Source organism: Equus caballus, chromosome 19 (assembly GCF_041296265.1).
Source record: "Equus caballus isolate H_3958 breed thoroughbred chromosome 19, TB-T2T, whole genome shotgun sequence".
Lineage (NCBI taxonomy): Eukaryota > Metazoa > Chordata > Mammalia > Perissodactyla > Equidae > Equus > Equus caballus.
The window spans coordinates 40,678,842-40,701,326 of NC_091702.1; the positions used below are offsets into that span (position 1 = coordinate 40,678,842).

General features: G+C 36.6%; 1 protein-coding gene across 4 annotated transcripts in view; it reads left to right on the plus strand.

The window, feature by feature from the left end:
* The window catches only part of OPA1 (OPA1 mitochondrial dynamin like GTPase), an 84,802-nt gene extending 62,680 nt beyond the window's left edge, over window positions 1–22,122 (plus strand). For all 4 annotated transcript variants that reach the window (XM_005601892.4, XM_001500454.7, XM_005601891.4 and 1 more), the window contains 2 exons: window positions 17,271–17,345; window positions 20,003–22,122. In XM_005601892.4, the coding sequence (XP_005601949.1) occupies window positions 17,271–17,335 (65 nt within the window). In that variant the 3' untranslated portion in view covers window positions 17,336–17,345; window positions 20,003–22,122. The remainder of the gene's footprint in view (window positions 1–17,270; window positions 17,346–20,002) is intronic.
* The last annotated feature ends 363 nt before the right edge of the window (window positions 22,123–22,485 follow it).

Here is a 22,485-nt window from a genome sequence, read left to right on the forward strand (position 1 = left end):
TAATTTTACAGTGGAGCAGCCTGGCAATAACTACATTAATCAAGCAGTCAGAGTCAGTATTTGTCAAATCAGAACTATGTGCCACCTTATAGAATGCAGTGAGAAGAACCCAGCATCACTTCTAAGATATTCTTACCGAAGATGTATAACTGAAATCCAATCATAAAGATACATCAGACAAACCCAAATTAAGGCACAGTCTACAGAGTAACTGGCCTGTAATCCTCAAATATATCAAGGTCATGAGAGACAAGGAAAGACTGAGGAACTGTTCCGGGTTGAAGGAGATTAAAGAGCATGAAAATGAAATGTAATGTGTGATCCTGAACTGTATCTTTTTGCTCTAAAGGGCATTAATGCGACAGTTGGTAAAACTTGAATGGGATCTGAGGGTTACGTGATAGTAATACATCAATGTTAATTTTTAAACTTTGATAGTTAAATTGGGATTATTCAGGAAAATATCTGTAGCTAGTACACAAAGGAATAGTTGGGGCTGATGGGACATAATGACAGTAAATGATTCAGGAAAAATATGCTCTTCCAACTTTTCTGTAGGTCTGACGTTTTTACATAAAAAGAGTAAAAAAAAGTTTAATTTTGTTTTTATAACATATGGATCAGGGTCATATGAAAATAATTTGAAAACATCTCTGAAGATGTCAAAAGACTGAGTTACCTCATGGACAATTTAATGAGATACATGCATCATCTTTCCCCCTTAGTCCCTTGTTTGCAGAGTCTACTCACACTTAGGCTGTCGGATGTTTAAACATGCCCCACTATGACCTTGATGAATTTCTTTTGATTTTGTAGTGAATTTTATTTCAAAAGGTTTTTGTAGATATTTAAATACAGTGTTAACTTAGATAAAATCTATTTGGATTCCCAGCATAATTTTTAATAATATATCCAATCTGTTTATTGAAACAGACTGTAATTTTAAAATGCTTTCTTTGAGGAGGGGAAGATTGGTATATTATAGCTTAATTCAAAGTTTTTCTGTCTCTTATGATCTGTTTTATGATTTATAAAACCTATTTTATGATTGTCATCATATAAAACCAAGTAGTGGTGCTAACATCTTACAGAATTTTATTGGCGTTTGTTCTCCATCTCAGCCCTGAAACTAAGTATCGGGGCCCTGGAAACGACTGCTGGTAGTGTTGCTGAGTTCCGTCAGCACAGCATGAAATTCTTTCATTGTTTGCCCTGTGAACATTGTATCAACTCTTAACTAAGTTATCATGAGTTTTCGGGCCTTTATATCAATTGCTTGGGATTTAGAGCTTAGGTTTCTCTTTTAACTCTTGTTCACCAAAGCCGAGTTACGCTTTTCATTCTCTGTGTATATAATCAAAGAATCATTGATACCCAGGAATTAAATCACTCATTTAGAACACTCTTTTTAAGATCTCTGGGGTCTTTTCCTCCTTATTTTACAATATCATTTTTGTATCAGAACTTGAGACTGTTTATGAATGTGAATTAATATTTGAATACTTTTCCTGTGCCAGGTATTAGGTTTTGTGCTTGACGTGCATTCTCATAGGTACAGTCATTTTTCTTGTTTTATAGAGAAAGAAATGAAGGCTTAGAAACATGTAGATAACAAATGGTAAAGCCAAGATTTGAGCTCAGGTCTTGTAACTACTGTGCCGAACTAATTTGGAAAAAAACCTCAAGCTGTTGGAAAATATAATTACATAAAACAGTCCTTTATATTTGGAAGCTTCCGTAGTTAACAGTGTCTTTTACAGAGTGAGTCAGAAAGACATACATATTAGTCATGATTACGATCATGATCATCCCGTGTACTTCCTACACCGTGAAAAGCTTTGTAATTTAAACTTTCAAACTATATGAAAACTTTGATAGAATTAGAACATCTGGGTAAGAGAACACTACAGTGTAAACAAAGACACTATAACAGATTGAAGGAAGGTGATTTTCTTTATATGACTTGTGGACACGTTTCGATGTACCCTCTGTCAAATTCCACCCTAGTTAAATAGGATCTCAGTTGCCCAGAATTCAGACCCAGCTTTTCAGTGTGGTGTTTTCATGCTTAGAGACTTAAGGTCCAGCCATAACAGGTACAGAGTCTTTAATTGAGCATAATGGCTTTTGATCTAAGTTGAGGTTTTTTGTTGAGCTAGTCTGTGAGTATTGAAATGTTTTATAGCAAAAAAAAGTATATTTCTTTGTATTTCTTGTAGTTTATATGAATAGAAGATGTGCTTTAGTCAAAACTGAATACTTCATATTTGCATCTCACTTGCCAGTGAAATGTGAAAACGGTGGTAAACTCTTTTACTTGGGCTACTGTTGTAGAGGCTTGTTTTAATGATATAGTTTGATGTCCTTAATGTTAAAAACGGTATAGCTTAAAGAGGCTGGTAAATGAGAATTTTCCAATATCCGCAGCTTTTTTCTCCTGCGGTTCATTTGCTCTGCTGACTCCCTACGCGAGGTGGCAACAGCTGGCCTTTCTGCAGCGCTCTGGCGGGGATTAGAGAGTGGGAGTCGCAGCGGCGTGCTCGGCCTCTTGCCTCTGTTGACTGTTCTTTATTGTTTGATGCCTGAGCATCTCCCAGACAGCGGGCGATTGTTTCTTGGACCTTAAAGTTTGTTTCTCTTTGGAGTATACAATGCTGGTGGGGCTCATCTTTGTGTCTCCTCACTTTCCCAGTCTCTTCTTATCCTCCATCCTGTGCTTTCTCTTGATAATTAGAAAGGAGCAAAGATGCAAGCTTTGTATCTTAGTGTGCATCACATTCACTTTTGACTCTAAAAACATAGAAGTATAGACTACAGATGGAAATTTCCTTTTTCTCAGAACTACCAGATATTCAATAATAGAAATAATTTTTATAATGAAAACTTTGTTCCTCATAATTAATGTGCCAGTGCATTTTTGAAATTGTGGTGATAAAAAGGGAGCAGCAGCAGAATGTTCCAGTACTGCCATTTTTAAAGCTAAGTTTGGAAGAGAAATGTACCATAGATGCTTAAATCTAAAAAGATACTTTCATTAGTTCTAAAACATAATTCTGATTTATAGGACAGTTAAGAAATATATTCATGACACGGTAAAACTTGAATAGAAAGTAGCCAGAACATATGTAGATGGAACTCTTGGCCAAAATGGTTTTTTTGTTTCTCATTTAGAAAAGAAAAATATAAAGATACTCTTGAATTTAATTTCCCTTGGTTACTCCACATTCCTAAACTTCTCCCATACCTGCCATATCCTTGAAGGCCATTATGGGTGAAAATAGTGGCCATGAAGTAGTGTGAGACTGAAAATCCGCCTAGAAAGATTAGTTATGTTCAGAATCTGGAACTTAAAATTATGGAAAAGGGAAGTCGTATGTTTAAAACTATTTTTCCAGAGGTGGGGCTCTGGCATGCCTCTTTTGACAAATCTCCATAGGTGATTCTTCCGCATGCCGCTGCCATGCACCCACCTGCCCCCAAACCAGTACTCTGGGAAATTCTTCTCCTCACAGCAGTACCATTTGTCGTTTTATGAATTGGGGTAAAGTTGACATAAGTCTTCTTTTAGTAGAATCTGATAAACCGTGTGACTGTTGAAAATTTGATAAGTTACTTGAACCGTATCTGTAGTAGCATGTTCATTTTATTTCTGTAGACATAACCAAAGAAAATGAATTTTAAAGCATATAAAGGCGAGGGTGGCATTGAGTTGTAGAATTTTAAGTACCTAGGCCCAGAGAGGAATTTTTTTTTTCACAACATCACAATTATAGAGACTGGAGTAAGGTGCCCTGGAGAGAAAGCATAAACTGTAAGGACGGTAATCCCTGTAGTATCATTTATATCTAAATACTGTTGCTGCATTTCTTTGGCCAATAATTTTAAGACCTCAGTACGGCCTTTGGCGCATTTCTAAGCCGTCTTTTCTCTTTGTTTCTTCTTAGGTCTCTCACTGTGCCTTCTTCTAGATCGTTATTGCTTGGTCCTCAACCACTATTTTTCCTCTTCCCTACTTATTTGCCCTCTTTCAGTGATTAAAAACCTTAGTGAACTACTGCCAGTATTGTTTAATTGAGCAGAAGGCCGGTTTCCCACCATAGGCAGCTGTAGATCGACCAAAATAACCAATTTAAGGAAAAAATTTTTCATGTCTTTGTGAGTGGTCTGTTCTGCCAAAGTGATTTGGTTTCTTTCATAAATACACCATATCCTGTATGTTATGTAGTGTATGTGTTCAGTGACTCTTTGATCACGACCTTTTAATATAGACTATTCATTAGGCCCCTTCTCTTACTTAAAAAAAGAGGGAGAAGGAAGCTAACTCTTCTCATCATAAGGAACCTTTCCGGCACTCGGCCACACAAGAAAGCTGCCATCTCATGTCTCTTATAGAGCAGCCTGCATTTGCTGCATCCACCTCTCTTTCCACCTTGCGATCTGGCTTTCATCCCTAGAGAAACCATTTCTTTCTAGGTCACCAATGTTTTCTTAATTGTCAATCCACACAATTCACCAAAACACTTTCATAATTTTTTATATTTATTAGGAATTTTTAAGTCAATTGGAATATTTTCTTTTTTTTTTTTTTGAGGAAGATTAGCCCTGAACTAACTACTGCCAATCCTCCTCTTTTTGCTGAGGAAGACTGGCCCTGAGCTAACATCCATGCCCATCGTCCTCTACTTTATATGTGGGATGCCTACCACAGCATGGCTTGCCAAGCAGTGCCATGTCCGCACCCCGGATCTGAACCAGCGAACCCTGGGCTGCTGAAGCAGAACATGCGCACTTAACCGCTGCGCCACCGGGCTCGCCCCCAAGTCAGTTGGAATATTTTCATTCTCTTTAACATCTGTGTACTTTTTGGAATAGTTGTTAGTAGAAATGAGTATATTTGAAAAGTGGAAAGATTGGAATATTTCTCTTCTTCACTACAGAATAAATATAAATAACTTTTTTCTCTCTTATGTTACCAATGTTTGAGATGTTTAAGGAGTCTTTTCATGGTAAAAGTGATTGAATTTTTAAATTCTGTCTTTGTGAAATAATATTTTTCATAGTGAGTGAAATTGACAAAGCAGCTGAGGAAAATAGTGAAGGATTTTTTTTTTTTTACCTTGAGTCTGCATAGATAAAGTAGACTCTGCTTTGTGTTGTAGCCAAAAAAAAGAGAAAGAGAGAGTTGACACAAAGAATAAAGTAATCCTCAGGGAGAGTCTTCTGTGTTAGAGAAGTAGTTATTTACACGCAGAATTCCACAAGACGAGCCTGGGTGGTGTGCTTCCCAGCTTATTGATGAGAAAATCCAGACTTAAAATGGAGCTTTTAGAATCAGGCACGTTTTTCATGGCCTAAGTCTCTCTTTTAAAGGCAACATTGAAGGATATTGATAAATTGGTACAAGATTAAAAGGATATTTACTTCTCTGTAATCTTATACAGGCTGTTGATACTTAGTGCTTTACTAGCAAGTGTATTCTTTTTGCTCTAAACTCACATTTTAACTGATTACTGAAGAGACCTTTCTTATCTTTATTCTTAATTTATGGATTGAATTTTTTGTTTGTCATTTTAAAGTAGGTTTTATTCATGTTGTTGTGATATATGTTTATATGTGTATTCTTGTGTATAAAAAGGCCAGTGCACATATTTAAAGCTAGAAATGAAGCTGGTTTTTTTCCCCTCACTAATAATGCTTACCACTTCCCCATTGAGAGTTTAGAATGAAATAACGTCTTTAAAGTTGGGATCAAACTTTGATTTGTTTTATGTTTTAATTATGTTCTATGCATTTTCTCCATTTCTAAGATGGAAAAAAAATAGACTCCAGTCATTGAAAACTAAATCTAATCACAAAACAATCTGTTAGCCTGTGAAACAGTATATTAAAAAAATAAAATTAAGCAAGATATAAATAAATTTTTTTAAACAGAACAGTGTTTTGTTTTGTTTTTTTTTAAGATTTTATTTTTTTCTTTTTTCTCCCCAAAGCCCCTTGGTACATAGTTGTATATTCTTCGTTGTGGGTCCTCCTAGTTGTGGCATGTAGGATGCTGCCTCAGCATAGTTTGATGAGCAGTGCCATGTCCGCGCCCAGGATTCGAACCAACGAAACACTGGGCCGCCTGCAGCGGAGCGTGCAAACTTAACCCCTCGGCCATGGGGCCAGCCCTAAACAGAGCAGTCTTGAAGGACAAATTGATGCTCACTAAACTGTAACCTCTGTCAAGGAGGACTCTCAGGGGAGTTGGAGAATGCGTGTTAAGGGCAAAAGGAATTTTTAATTTTTTACTATTTTATACATTTCTAAACTGGTTTTTTCCCCAAATCAGCATAATTCAAAATTACCTTAGAAATGTATTCATATTCTTAATTAGCACCTTCATAGAAATGATGAAGCTAATTCATGATATGATCAGTCTTAAAAGTGACAGAATATTTTCCCAAATAATCTCTTGGTGATTGTGACACCAAGCGACATTTCATGGGATCATGTTGTAATTGCTCATCATGGTCTCTTCCTTAGTGGTTGGGGTTCACTTTGAACTTTTCTCATTTCCAGTAACTGCCCATCATGGATCTGTCATCTGTGAATGAATTTGAATCTTTCTTGAACTAAAGAAGTGTTCAAGCTTGTGTAACCTGTTTAAGATAATAGATTTTCTCTGCTTCATTGTTACCTACTGTGTATAGAAATGGTCCGTTTGAATTTCTCCTAGAATGGCTATTTCATCTATTCCTTAGCTTTAGTATTTTGAGTTGTAGAAAGAAGTTTGCTAATTTTTATTCACTTCAGTTAGATCTTTTTTCTGGGCCCAGGAATTCAGGGCTTTTTAGTCTCTCCCTTTATTGGCACCACTTCATCCTCTGAGTCATATGTGCTGACTGTACCTGCCGTTACCAAGTGTACTACCAGAATTTTAGGTGTTTCGTATTATTTTAATCCTTTTTGTTTTCCCGGAACTAGTACATATGCATTGTGGAAAATTAGAAAATATGGATGGCAAAATTTTTTAAACAATTGCCAGGACTCAGAGATAACTACTGTGACATTGTATTCTAAGAAATTTTTTAAATGGGTCTTAGAGACAGAATTTCTGTCATTTCTGAAATACATGTTTCATGAAGAGATCTTAGCTTGGCTTCCTCTTATACCCCGAGATCTGGAGTTCATTGTCATCACTCCTATTTCTGCTTTCTCATCTATCAGAGTAGGCTAAATTTCTCTTTCTTTTCTTCATATAGACTTGTTTCAAAAAGGTTCACTGAAAGGAATAGCCAGTAATTAGTAAAACAAAAACAAAAACAAAAAAAAACCTATAATACCACCTACTTTAAATAAGGCAGGTATTCCAGAGGCTATATTGTGGCATAACATGTACTGCAAAGCACTCCTTTGAAAGTTGATCTGCACCTGTAGTCGGGACCCTGCGCTTCCTGTGTGTTGTGCCTTCATTATGTCTCTCCTTTCTTCAAAGATGCTCAGGTCATTCCCATCTTAAAACTATCGGATTGATTCCTCTGTGCACTCTAGCTGCTTTTGATCTTGATTCTCTTTTACACAGGAAACCCTTTGACTGTTTCCCTGCTGCCTCCACTTTTAACCATCCATTCCCTTCTTAACTTTGTCATCTTTTATTCTCATTTCTACCGAAATTGTTTTTTCTAAGATTGCTGGCAATCAAGAGAAAGCAATGAGCCAAGCAGGCATTCAGGAATAAAAAATTTTCTCATGTAACTGCATCGTTTGGGACTTTGGAATCCAAATTCTACTTGGAACTCTCCCTTACATTTGTATAGAGCTTACACTTGATAAAAAATGTGTTATGTTTGTCCGTGTTTGCCTTGTAAAGGCATGTGAGGCTTCTAAGGTATTATCCCCATTGTTCAGATGGAGAAATTGAGTTCATTGAGGGAAAAGGATTTAGCCAGTTACAAAAATATTTATGACAAAGTTGGGGCTAAAACCATGTGTTAGAGATAATATCTTTTAAAATTTGTTTTGGGATTCTGTGCTCCATTAGTCTTTGGGTTTGTGCTTGCAGGTGACCATAGGTAAACAAATTCATGTAATTTGGCTTCCTTTTTTTATAATTTCAATGTGTTAGTTTTAGACCCTACTTTCCTTGTTAAACTAATCATTGAGAATCTAGAGCAAGGAATTTATCTCCTAAAGACATATGTAGTGGTTTCATTCTTCAAAAAACCCTAAGTTTATAAATCCATGTATTCTCATTGCTATTTCAATTTTGTAATTTTCCTTTTCTATAGAAAAAAAGAAATTGTGACTTAAAATTGAAACATGATTTTCTCCATTAATGAATATAAGAAATTAATTCTAAAGTTATTATTATTTCTTGGAGCCTTATTCTGACTTATGGTACCAATATAATGATACCTTCTATTGTGAGAAATAAGTGCATATTTATGAAATCAGCCTAACAAAACATAATGCCTGTTAGTTCTCCTTGTGATAAGTTTAATATTAGCTTGTCCTAATGCAGCATCTTATTTAAGTGATATAATTGTATTTCATTTCTGTTTTTTCACTCACTTAATTTATAACTTTATTAAAGCCAGCAAGTTATAATTCCATATTTTTTTAATAAACTTTTAGTTTGGTTCATAAATCAGAATTACATTCTCTGTTCTTGTATTTTTTGTTTTTACTTTTAAAATTACATTAATGAGCTGACTGTTTAAGAATCATTCTCATGATTCATTCGTCTGTTGCACCTCCTTTTTAAAGCTTCAGCACTGAAGGTCTTTTGACAGACCAATATTTATAACAGTTTGACAGCAGGATGAGGAACAGCGTTTTTCTTTGTAACAGCTTGAAGAAAGACCCTTTCCAGGACCCAGTCATGCAGTTACAATCTTGACCTCTTTCTTCTGCTGGGAACATACATACAGCAGCACCTCCCATGTGTTTTCTTGTCCCATTGACTGTCCATTCACTTCCCATCTGTTTTTCAGTCTTAAAGGAACAGAAGGGGCCCTCTTCTTATAAATCTGTCTTTGCAAGTGATAAATGATGTCCTGTCTCTTTAAGGGCTGCCTGGGTGGTTTTCCTTTTCTTAAAATGTTTCAACTTTCCTCCTAAAAAAATTCAGAGTCAAATAAGCTTTTAAGAATCAGAGGAAATAGAAAAGAAAAAAATGATGGATTATTTTAAAACATTTCTAATTGGTTGGGACCAAATATTTTACTTGTCATTAGGCTAAAGCCTTTTTAGCCTTCCCGATTAATTACCTAAATGGTATTTTCTAAATTATATTGATATTTAGATTTTTCTATGTGGACAAAAGGAATGTCTTCATTTTGAAGTAGTTTATTTATTTAAACTTTTTTTGGAGAAAATAAAACATTTCATCATTCATGTGTTAGCATATAAAATAACTTTTAAAGATTTTTTTCTCCATAATTTCAGTTGATAGATGTACCTAATATGGAACATTTTATGTACTGATAAGAAAATAATTCACAGTAGGTGATTATAATCTTATAATAGAATCTATCTAACTTTTACATTAAAAAAGACAATTATGAATCCCACAAAAATTTGATTTTTTTATTTTGTTGCTAAAAATAAATATTTTAAGTATAGATATTTATATCATTGGGTTTCTCAAGAATTGAGCAGAAATAAAAATAATTAATTTTTCCCTTATGTAGAAATTATTCATAGATTAAATGTGACAAATATTGTCCCCCAAAGTTTCTTAAACTACTGATTTAAGAAGTATTAGCAGTATGAAAAGACCACTTTTAGAATATTATGGCATATTATATGAATGACCTGCCTAGAGGTACAAACTAGCTTTTTCATTTGTTTATTAATTCCCTACCTTACCCCAAAAAGGATTTGAGGGAAGCTTACAAAGACCTGTCCTGTGCGAAAGGTAAAAATAGTTAAGTGAAAAAGTTGAGTGGAAGGAAAGAGAAAATCCAGGCAAGTGAAATAATGTGAAACTTAGGATGATTGTACCCCCTCAAAATACATTCTCAAGGGTTCTATATACTTTGCTATAACTAAGCTGCAAATTTAGCCCTGAGCTTCCTAGTGGCTGATGCAAAATGGGAAGCAAAGTTGATCACATGATTTATGGTGGCTGTCAGACAACAGCACAGCAGTTGCTTAGGAGAAGCATGGGTATTCCTGTACACACACCTGAGAGAGCTTTCATCAGTTGTCAGAAAGGAGCACTGAGTGAGGTGATGCAGTGAGTCAAATGGCTACATCTAATCATGAATTTCATCGGACTTTATTGAAATATTCCTCAGTGTAGACCAGTAGCATAAGCGATTCTGAGGGAAATCAAAATGATGCAGTCCAGATACATAGCTATTTGGTTTGACTTATCTAAAGATGAAATGTGTAGTATCTAGAGAAATAGATGATTTCTACATCCTCCATACAGTCTTACATAAATATTTTCTTGCAGCTGAACCTTTTAGTGTAAGTATCAGGTAGCAAGCAGTAAGTTTGAGGTTTTATACTGGTTGGCATTGACAAGCACCTGCATTGGTGCTACTCTTTATTAGTTAAGGACAGATTCATAAGAATTAATAGTTAGCTGAGCTGAAATTAGGATTGCCATGTACTAAGAAAGTTGAAGGGCCTAACCAATATAGAGGCTTAATGAAGTCTATTCTGTGTTCACCCATACTGAAGTCTATTCTGTGTTCACCCATACTGAAGTCTTTTGGGGAAAAGGCTTCAAAATATTAAGAAGGTATTTGAAGGAGTTTTGATTGTATTAGCCAAAAGGAGCCTGGTAGAAATGCTTACAGTTAAAAGAGCTCAAAAGAAAGAAAACTGAATTTATCCACAAGTTACTAATGAGCTATTTATATATTCAGCAGACATAAGTTATAATTTACCTCACAGACTTTCTTACAGTAGCTTGCTTTCTAAGTCATATTGTTTTGAGGTCTGAAAATAGCAAATTTTTAAATAATCATCTTTAATGTTTAAGTATTGGTTGAGTCAGACACTCAACAGTGAATGAGTGAACAGTGAATGAATATTCATGGGCATCTATTACATAGCAAGTGCTGTGCTGGGCCGAGTGATTTTTAAATGACAGACTTCTGTAAGTAGATAATTCATACAAGCAGTCCCACATTGATTCCAGCAAAAAAAATAAAAAACACTATAAAACGTATCTTCCCAAAATGAATTGTGTAGCCCTGTAAGAATAATATCATAATTTGTGATTGCATTTTTATTAGGAAATTACTAGCAAATAAATAAAAGATACTAAGAAATAAAAGAGGACTAACAAGTTTTAAAAGATGCAATTAGAACATATGATCAGTTAGAATAGAATAGTCCAGTCCTAAGTTTTAAAGTAATATGGGTTTTGAATTCTTCTGGACAGTTCTCTCATTTTATAGATAGAGATACTAGGACTGTGACTTGTCTGCAGTCATAAGGGTAAAGGCAAAGCTGGGACTAGAAGCTTAGTTTTCCTGATCACATTAGCTTTTAATGCTTTATGTTTTCATTTTTATAAAAAACGTAGAACTACCTCATTGATTATTAGAGATGTTTGACCAGGGATTTCTAACTTTTTTAATCAAACACTCCTTTCATTATTGTATACTCCTGTAAGGTCCATGTTTTAGAAGATTTGTCTACAATAATACACTTATATTCTTTATAATTAGAAACATAGGGTTACAGTTATACTTCCTAATCAGCCTAAAAATAATTACGTCGGGGCCAGCCCAGTGGCATAGCAGTTAAATTCACGGGCGCTGCTTCAGCACCCCAGGTTCGCTGGTTCATATCCCGGGCATGGACCTACCCACCACTCATCAAGCCATGCTGTGGCAGGCATCCCACATATAAAATAGAGGAAGGTGGGCACAGATGTTAGCTCAAGGCCAATCTTCCTCAGCCAAAGGAGGAGGATTGTCAGTGGATGTTAACTCAGGGCTAATCTTCCTTAAAAAGGCAAAAAAAATTGTTATGAGAGTAGGTGTAATTCTAGTCCAAACAAAGATTTCCGTTTGAACTTTTGAAACAATGAAATAACCCAGAGAACTGTCTTACCACCTTCAGAGACCCCTGGAAGTCTGGGACCCCAGCTGTGGCATTACTGTACCAGTCTCAAGCAGCTTTCTGGGACGTAGGAAAGGACACCTCCTTTTTCTATAATAAGCAGTATTCTATTTGTCTTCATTAATGAGTCTGTTTAAAAATAATCATGCCTATTTGTAGGGAGAAAAGTATAGGGCCAAGATTCAGAAGAGAAGTGTTAGATACAGCTATACACCTTTGACGATATCTCTTTGGTTCTTCCTTTCATCAGCTGTAAAAGGAACACATTTCTTCTTGTGCCAGATCTAAGATTTTAACTGTAATTTTGACAATCTTGTTTGTTTCCTTGTTTCCCTGTACCCTAGAGGATTCCTTTAGATACTAAACTTCTGAAGGTCACTTACAGTATAATTGTCTAATAAAAAGCAGGCTTTCTCAGGAATAACATATTACATTATGAGAAGTGTTCCTTTAATTTTCGGTCCTGTAGTGAACAGCTTTCTATAGCAGAATCTCACCTATAAGGTGTCCCTAAGCTTGGTACAAAGTGTGTATGCAGCGTGTTATAAAGCAGTTCTCTTAAGGTCCGTTTGCATCTTTGGATGTGTACACTGCGTTAGTAAGTTTACAGCTTGTTTCTTCATGCTTTCTTTAAAAACATCAAAAGTTATAAAAGGTTCATTTCAGTGCATGTGGTAGCGTTTTGTTTGTGGTTCTTTGTTCCTGTTCAAAACTGTTATTAACCACTGAAGTGAGCCTTCTCCCCGCTTTGGCCTTTTGGTATTCACAGTGTATTCAAAACCTAATTACAGATTAGTCTATATTTGAAACTTTTAGAGCAAGTATCAGAAAACTCAGAAAGAAAATGAGAGTAGTCGTATCGTTTCATGTGGAGATGAAGAGACCCAAAACATGAATGGGTGTCAAGTCATCTGAAGAAAAGAAAAAAGAGAAGGAACTTCATTCACTGAGCCTCATGGTTTATGAGTTGGGGATTATGGGAATATTCATGACTCAATCAAGAAGCACAATGAATTGATGTTTGAAATAGTTCATCTTTTAGGTAAACATTGGATAAATGGAACATAGACTCAGCATTCACTACATGTGGAATTGACTATTTCAGTGTAACAGAAATAGCAGTTTGTTAATCCCTTCCTGAGTTAGTTTAATTTAACGAGTAAATCACAAATTTTATAAGAATTCTTTTAACTATAAATATTTAATGCAAATATTTAATATAAAAAGGAGTTTGCTTTAGCCATGCTAATCTGTACATATATTTCTGTGGGAAAGTAATTTCTAATGGTGAAATAGTTAAATACGATAAGATTTTGGGATTTGAAAACACTGTAATACTGGGACATTAATTTAGAAGGATTAGAAAGTAGTTTTAGTTGCTAACATTCAACCTTGATTTTATGGATACTAGCTCAGTTTTCTTTGCAGCTGGATGGCGTAGTTAGTATACAAGACAGTGCAGAAAACTTCCATCAGGATTTAAAAATGAATGAATTCAAATATGGGAAATGCTGCTTATTATTTGTAATATAGCTTCCTTGCACAGCAAGAAATCAATTTACTTTCTAAAGCTACAAGTGTGTGTGTGCGTGCATGCATGCGTGTATAATCACCATATTTTAGCCTTCCTAATAAGGTGCAATAATTCAGTTGAAGTTTCTTTTTCCACTGGTATTGTACTGTGGGACCTGAGTGTTCTCAGTTCCCTGTTGCTTATGTTGTTCAGGTGACCCGCCAGCTTTCCTTGACCTGCATTGTCAGTCTGTGTGCTGCCTCCTGTCCCCAGGCTTGCTCTAGCTCTTCTGGCCCTGGCCTCTTCCCTCTTGGTCACTGGCGTAACATCCAGTAAGCCTGTCAAGTGATTTTTTTCTTCTTGATAACCTCCAGCCCTTATTTTCTGTGCTGTATTTTTGGGAACTTCATTTATCATTTACCAAGTATTTATTAAGCATTTATAGTAAACCAGACATTGTTCAAGACACTGAGGATGCTGAACTTTTTCTGTCCAGTTTCATGGTTCTCCAGGGTTTCTCCGAGTGTCTGTAGATCCAGTCTCCTCTAGAGGTGATAATTTTCAGCAGAGTATGAGAGTATACTGTACGTATTTAGTCATTCCTAGGCACAGAACTACCTAGGAGGTGCTTGTTAACTATTCTACTCCCTAAGCTTTACCAAAATATGTCTTATTTCACATAAAAGGTAAAACTTAGAACAAATACACTTGAAATGATAGCATTTGTTTTGTTACATGTGGAGTCTGCGTATGGTGGCAGATCTTGCATGTGTTTCTGAATCAGAGGACCGTGGGCATGGCTAACTCTCCAGGCTCAGTGTCCTCATCTTTGGCAGTGAGACCTGCAGGGTTGTATGAAGACCAAATGACATGTGGGATTTGAAATCACTCAAAACATAGTGGATGCTTCACAGACTTAGAAGGAGGTAAGGAGTAAGCAGAGAATGCTTCTCAAAGGCAGGGATGTCACCTGTGCCCCCAATGCACTCCATTAGGTGCATTGTGTCAGTGAAGGAACAAAGAAGGAAATTGATTATTTTATTTAGTATTATAAGGATACGTTTATCACAGTTATTCTATTTAAACATTTACCTCCATCCTCCCATCTCCTTCCTCCTCCCCCATTACTTCCTGGAACCTTACGTAAATATCCTTTGAGTCATTCCTGAGGTTTCAGGGTATGGTGGTATAGTGTCCTGATATTCTCATTTTACAATATTTTGTAAAAACAGCTTTTTTAAGGGAAATTTGGCAATTTTTTATTGTCATTTTTATATTAAAGTTAAATAGTCCTTTTACTTTCATTTAGGATAAAACGTTGCTTATCTCTAATTTTAGAAGACTGAATTGTTTGAGACTCCACAGTTAGACACCTGCATCAGAGTGGCTCTCGGTCTCTTTCCATACAAATAGATCTTGCTCTGAACAGTCTCTTGTGAGTGAGGCCACTGTACCAGCCACTCACAGATCGCCTGTCCAGCCAAGGATGGAGGTTATTGATGGGGCAAAAGGATGGATAGAGCTGGCTCTGCAGCGGCCCGCTTGTGCTCAGATCATGGAGCGAGTAGAATCGGACTTCTTCTCTTCATGAAGTCCAGCTTTCCACGTGGAAATGGTTCCCAGTGAAATGTTCAGAGGAGCTGCTGCGGCTCTAAACTCCGGTTCGATTGCCATGTGGTGTACTGTTGAAGCTGGATGATTTTTTAAAGACCCCATCCATTTCCAAAACTCTGTGAGACAATTTAGAAAACTTTTCTCCTCCTACCCTCCCCGCCTTTTGACAGTTCTCACCTGATGGACTGCACTCTGTGGAACTCTCTAGGTATTCACTGAGGGAAGTCGGTGAAGCTGTTTCTAAGCAACTAGATGAATTAATTTTAAAAATAAGAATGTGGCCTTATTTTGAGAAAGGAAGTGCGTTTACCGGTTTGACTGCTGGTTAAAAAATAGTACAGACTAGGAGCCAGGCCAGTGGTGGAGCAGTTAAGTTCACATGGTCCACTTCGGCCCCGGCATTTGCACCACTTGTCACCCACGCTGCAGCAGCCATCCCACATATAAAGTAGAGAAAGATGGGCATGGATGTTAGCTCAGGGCCACTCTTCCTCAGCAAAAATAGAAGCATTCATAGCAGGTGTCAGCTCAGGGCTAATCTTCCTCAAAAAGAAAAATAGTACAGACTACCGAAAAGTACAGACTAAACTTCCAAGAGTTGAGTTGGGATTCTTTTTTTGTTTCTCTGATTTAATTTTATATATAAGAATTAATGCCTTTGCAATAACCATTATCATATTTCCTCAGTAAATAGTTTGATTAAAACAACAGGGGTTTTTTTTTCTTCCTATAGATTTTGCATTAGTCTCAGTCTGATACCAAGAATTAGAAGTGTGAAATTACTGGAAAAGGAATATGAGGATGTTATGTTCTTTATATGCAACTTGGGTAGGCTTGTTGAGTTCCTGCCGTGCTAATAAAAATTCATAGAAAGCACAGTTCTTCCTTTTATTGGCTACTCATCACAAATGCTGTCTCACTGGTAAAAAGGGATACTTCTATCTTCATTTGCAGATTATTTATTTATTTTTAAATGTAAAAGATATAACTGTTAGACAGTAACGCATCTTAGATGGTTCTTCTCTAGACAGAAGGCAGAATGCTGGGCAGTTTTGCCTCTAGGTCGCTAGCTTTGAACCAGTTCCTTCCTTCAATTGGTAATTCCCATTCGTGTGTTAAATTGTGTTAAAAGGACAAAAATATTTGTCACTATGCTTGCTATAACCTGTATTTTAAAATAGGAGTTGCGTGGTTAAGTTACTGGTGAAGTAGAATAAATCGTGACTTTTCCGTTTTTAATATTAGGAGATTGATGTGCACTGTGAATAGTTTCCATTTGGGGAGGGAATCTTCATATTTCAGAGAGAAATTATAGATTTTATTTAGAAGTCTATACACGTGAACACCTAAAATCAAATAAAATAATGTAAATCTGTCTTTAGTGGCTCTGGTGTTTTTAAACTTCCTTTATTCATAGCTAAAAAAATACATTTTTATATGTATTTTCAAAGTGTTATTGCCTTTTTCATGTTTGTTGCAAGTATTTCCTACACTTACTTTCGTCTTTTAATTTTAGGACATTTTGATATATAAAGTGTACATTTTAATGTGGTCATATTGGTGGATCTTTTCCTTTGTAATTCTTTCCATTACTTTATACCTAGAAAGTCATTTCTTAGTCTCCAGCCAATGACTCGCTTGCGTTCTCTTTTAATTTTTGAAAGTGGTTTTATTATTTTATATTTTCTTCTGTTCTAAATGTCGCTGACTGTGAGTCGTTGGTTGGACGCCAGAGAATCTGAGAACTTCTTAAAATTCCGTACATAATCGTCTGTGCATCTGCGTGTACATTTTTCTGTGTAAGAGTCCGTAACTTTTCCTCAAGTCTCAGAGGGATCTGGCGCAAACCCCATGCCCTCCGCCTTCCGAAAGATCGTTAAGTGCCGCTGCTGGAAGCCCTTAGACCTTGATGTGGATAGAAGGTGATGTGTGGCGCCGAGGTGATTTTTTTCCCCTTTTCCCAAATAGTTCAAGTATCCTAGACCATTTGTTGAATAATTGTCCCCTGTGATTTGTGATGCCTTTGAGAAACAAATGTTTTTAACAAATTTATTCTCTCTTTTTATCTCTACAGAGAAAGTTAGAGAAATTCAAGAAAAACTTGATGCTTTTATAGAAGCTCTTCATCAGGAGAAATAAATCATAATGAGTGAGTAAAAGTCCTTTCACTACACTCGCACTAACTAAACACAAAAGCTGTATTTTAAATTTACCTTAATAGTTTATCATTCTACTTAACTCTATCTTGCTCCTTAATAGTAATTTTAATATAATCAAATAGCCTTAATGGTAGGAATAATTTTAATGGCAGGAATCTCTGAAACTAGATTCTAAATTTCATGTCTATAACGTTCCCTTGAATAATTTGATTGCCTTCTGGCTGAACTAGAACTCTCCTCTAGAACTCATTTTGAACAGAACAAAGGTGAACAAAGCTCAGATATTTCATAATATGCAAGCGGGTCCTAAATTTTCTGCATGTAAAGAATTAACTCTAGCTCTCATTATTTTATTCCTCATTATTCATGTTCGATGGCTAGTTATGTGTATGTTACCTCACAAAGCTTTTTATTTGGCTTGACTAAAAATTTCAATAATTGTTCTTAATCTTATTCTCTTATGTTTAAATCATTTAGATATACCCTTTTCCTGTTTAAAGTAACTTAGCCTTAGAATTTAGTACTCTGCTGAATGTGTGGACTCTCTTACCTAATTCTGTACTCTGGCATTATAAGCCTGTTCCCAATAAAATATTATATATTTAAAGACTTCCTTTGGGGCCGGCCCGGTGGCATAATGGTTAAGTTCATGCCCTCCACTTCAGTGGCCTGGGTTTTGTGGGTTTGGATCCTGGGCGCAGACCTACACACCACTCATCAAGCCATGCTGTGGCAGCATCCCATATACAAAATAGAGAAAGATTGGCACAGATGTTAGCTCAGGGACAATCTTACTCAGCAAAAAGAGGAAGATTAGCGACAGATGCCAGCTCAGAGCCAATCTTCCTTATAAAAAAAAAAAAAGACTTCCCTTAGTAGCACAGTTAATTGTTAATTATCACTGAAGAATTATAATTAGTAAGTCTTTTGTTTTTATTGAAGAAGTTGAGAGAAGGAAAATGCTATAATTAAGACATTGTCATTTATTTAAAATATTTAAGTAACCACTTTATCTGTGAGCCTTACCCTGTAGACAGCCTGCAACACAGTCAGGCCTGGAAGGAATAGAAATGTGAAAGATTCCCTCCCTAGCTGTATACTCTGTTCAGAAAAAGCCCTTAAACCAAACTGCCTACTTTCCTCTACTGTAGGGGTAATACGTCTGAGAGAGCAAGCTAGAAAGGGAAGCACAGCTCAGACCAACATCGCTGAGAATGCTACACCAGCAGTGAATGAGGGAGGAAGGAGTTAGAAAGCTTTAGAGTAATACCTTGTTACTTTGTATTATCTCTTAAGGCAGATGTATAGATATATACAAAAATATATCTAGAAACTAAATATCAGTCATCTTTAACACATGCCAAAAATAAAGCCAGTGTTAAGTGTCTTTGTTCATAAATGTTTTATACAACATCAGAAAATTTTCTTTTAAAGCCATTAAGTGTTGGGCCGGCCCCGTGGCCTAGTGGTTCAAGTTCAGCATGCTTTGCTTCCGGCAGCCAGGGTTTACAGGTTCAGATCCCGGGCGCAGACCTACATCACTCATCAGCCATGCTGTGCCAGTGACCCACATATAAAGTAGAGGAAGCTTGGCACAGATGTTAGCTCAGGGCTAATCTTCCTCAGCAAAAGAAAAAAAGAAAAACATGAAGTGTTATGATATCTTCCTTGTCATCACAATTACTATCAATAATTAATTTTGAGATAAACATTTTGAGAACCTTCTTGATTTGGAGATTCTCTTCTTCAGCATTGGAGTTCACTTGATATTTCTGGGGGGTTTTTTTTGTTGTTTACAAATGTGGTTTTTGCGGGAAGAAAATTCATGAAAGTCACTGAAACCCCATTAAAAATATAAACTACATTTCTGTCTTTTTAATGAAATGAGGACTCCCCAAGCCAGAAAATGCTTTACCTAACAGTGAGTGTCACTTCCCTAAGCTGGTCAGTGTAACATCTAGAGTTACCCTTGCTGCTGGGAACATGCCTTTTCCTGCCGAAGTGTCTGTCCCAAATGCAGACCAGGGCAGTCATAAGAGCCAGGTTGTCCTATTTGTATACAGGGAAACCATCCCAACTTTCTTTGTCCCCTACCTGTCTGGTCTCTAAGGCCCTTCCTAACCCTTGGGATTTATGACTCTGAACTGTTACAGATATCTATGAATTGGACAGAGGATCTATTTTGTACCCTCCAAATCCATTTAAAAGAATAAATCTGGCAAAATGATAGCCGTGCTTCATTCTGACCTTTTTATGGAAGTTACCAAGCATCTTCAGGAATAGTTTCTCAGTGGTCGTTTTAACATGTGTGGAGTTCCTCAGCCTGATCGTTTCAAGTAACTAATTCTGATGCTTGGTGAAGATGCTTATACCTAACCCAGCCATGTACAGATTCCTTCTGCTGATCCATTTTAATATAGTATGCTTTTAACTTTTTTCTGTAAGAAATGAATTGTAGTATTTTTTGATTCATATATCATGCTTGATAAAATTATTATGGTAGATGATATTTTAAATTTAATAAAACTAGAAAACTTAAGGAGTTAAGCTTCAGTAGTTTTATGATCATGCGGTAATAAAGTTTACTTAGAAATTTTGCACTTTGTCTCTCCAGACCTAAAGTTATCAAATGTGTTTATTTTTACAGAATCCTACTGATAATGTAATCACCTCTGCATTACATCTGAAGAAAGAGAACTCCAAAGTCTTTTGTCCTGCCTTTTTTTCTTCTGCTATTCCACCTTTCTAAACATAAAGTCATGGAATAAAGATAATTTATGCGTGTTAGAGGCACTTTAACGATCAGCTGCCCTTTGAATGGAAGAGCAGTGGAAATGGCACTAACATCCTATTTTATTGTATTGAAGTGATAAATTGGGCTAATATAAGTGGTATGACCATTAGGTCCAGTCCTTGAGGATCAGACACTTGCTCTCCTGCTTGTTGTCTCATTTGTGGTGGCACTAGTTCAACTAATTCATTAGCTGATGTTACTCCACGTCCGTTTCTTTTCCAGAAAGAGAATGCTTGGTGTTTTGAAATAAAACTTACAGCAATGTTCTAAAAGCTATCAATTGTATATAAAATGATGGTAACCTGGTGAGTTGTTATGTGTATCTGTAATGTTCTGTATCCAAAAACTATTTGGCCATGAGAATTCAGTTTCTGTTCATCATGTGAAAGGAAACAGTTAACAGAAGAACCCAGGAAGAGGTGAATTTGGACTGCACCGATTCTGTGTACAGTGAAAGAGATTTCAGCGGCCTGTCGACAGCTCAGCGAGTTGCCGTGGAAGCTAAGTCAGCAGCCCTTTACCTGTTTGATCCGGTTGGTGGTGTTGTACACTCTGTAACTGTTTGGAATTCACTCATTCTGGATGTTGTACACGTGAGCTAGGCTTTCTGTTAACAGTGTTGCTTTACCTGTTGACAAAGCTATTGGATTGTGACACAGGATAGGCAAGATTAAGAATAATCAACTGAGTGATTTCATTTAGACTATTGTCAGACATTGCAACTAGGCATCAGGAAAAGGCTTGTTTTCATGGACTGTATTTAAATAGATTATTTCAACAATTAGAGTAACGTCGACCGCCCCCTCTCAGCTGAGCGTTGAAAGAAGAACGTGGTTTCGTTCATTGCAGTTCAGTTACAACAATCCCTCACAGCACTCTCGTGTTTTGTATAAATTTTTTTTATTGGCTGAAGACTTGAAAGCAAAGAGATATGCTATTTTTGACTTAAAATGTCTTTCTCATTTAATTTGGCTCTTTGCTGCTGTTTCGTCAAGCCTTTATTATTCTAATAAAAATGCCCATTGTGTGACAGTTTTTAATTTACAGTTTACTTAATTTTACAATTTTCTTGGAATTGTGTTTTGGTAACAGTTCCCTTACCACCCCCCCCCCCCGCATTTTTTTTTTTTTAATACATTCTTCATTGAGATCTCAAGATCTGCCACTTCGTATGCAAGGTTGAAGGATGTCACAGAATATTTCAGAATTGAGAATTCGGTAAATACCTGTTTTATACTATTTGAAAAGCGTAGATGCGGTTTTCTGCAGCTAGTAGCAGCACACGCTGCATAGTGTCCACAGCATACACTGTTGTTTGGTGGGTGAGCAATCGAGAGCGTGTCGTGGGTCTGTCAGATCTAGGGCTAGTGCACGGACAGAAAGGGGGAGAGCCCCGCACCGTCTGGCACAAAGGTTGGGCGGTGGCCTCACTGGTTAGCTCCCTGTAAGCAGTGCTGGCCGGGAGGCAACCCCTCACTGAAGCAGACGTCATGCCAGTAGTAATTAACGTTTTCGCAGTTGTAAAACACACCCACTTTACAACTGCATATCTATTTCTAAAGGAAAAAGGGAATAGGACCATATTTATTTCTGTCAGCTATAGAGAGGAAAAAATGCCCTCAGCGGTATTTCTACGGATTTCTTCTCCCAAGTAAAATGCTGATGTTAAATTAGTAATTTTATCACATCCGTTTGTATAAATTTAAGAAAGGGGGGTGGGGTGTCTTCATTTCTTTGAGATCAGTATTTGTAATTTAAGTATATAAATAGGTGATAAAAATTAATATTAAAAGCCCCGTATAGGAGTCCAGACATTCCCTCATCTCCTCAACTATATGACTTCTTTCATGGATTATATATTTTTTTCGTTTTTAGCTGATCTCATACTAAGCATGTTTTCTTTTTTGAAAGCTAGATATTTATTAAATGTAGATGTCATTGAAAGAAATAAAATTCAGATTCTCAACAGTAAACCCTGTGTGTGTGTCTGTAGTTCAGAAATTACAAATGATTCAGATTTAAACAAACCACTTCAGATATTCGATATACAGAAGTTGAATTCCAAGAAGACCAGGAACCATTTGTTTTTCACGTCAGAATCTGCAAAGAAGAGAGTGAACGAAGTTCTGTGTGGAAGACCGGACCATTGTAAATAGATTCTCCCTAAAACTGACTCGCTCAGGTGGCCGTTCGGAGAGTCAGTGTCTGTCAGCTGCCCGCTGGACAAGCGGCAGTGCCTGCAGCTTCCGCTGGAGCCACCTGAGCTGTGCTCCCAGGTGCAGCAGTCAGCCCTTCTTAGCAGCTCAACTGTGTTCTCTCCTCTTTGTGTTGTCCCC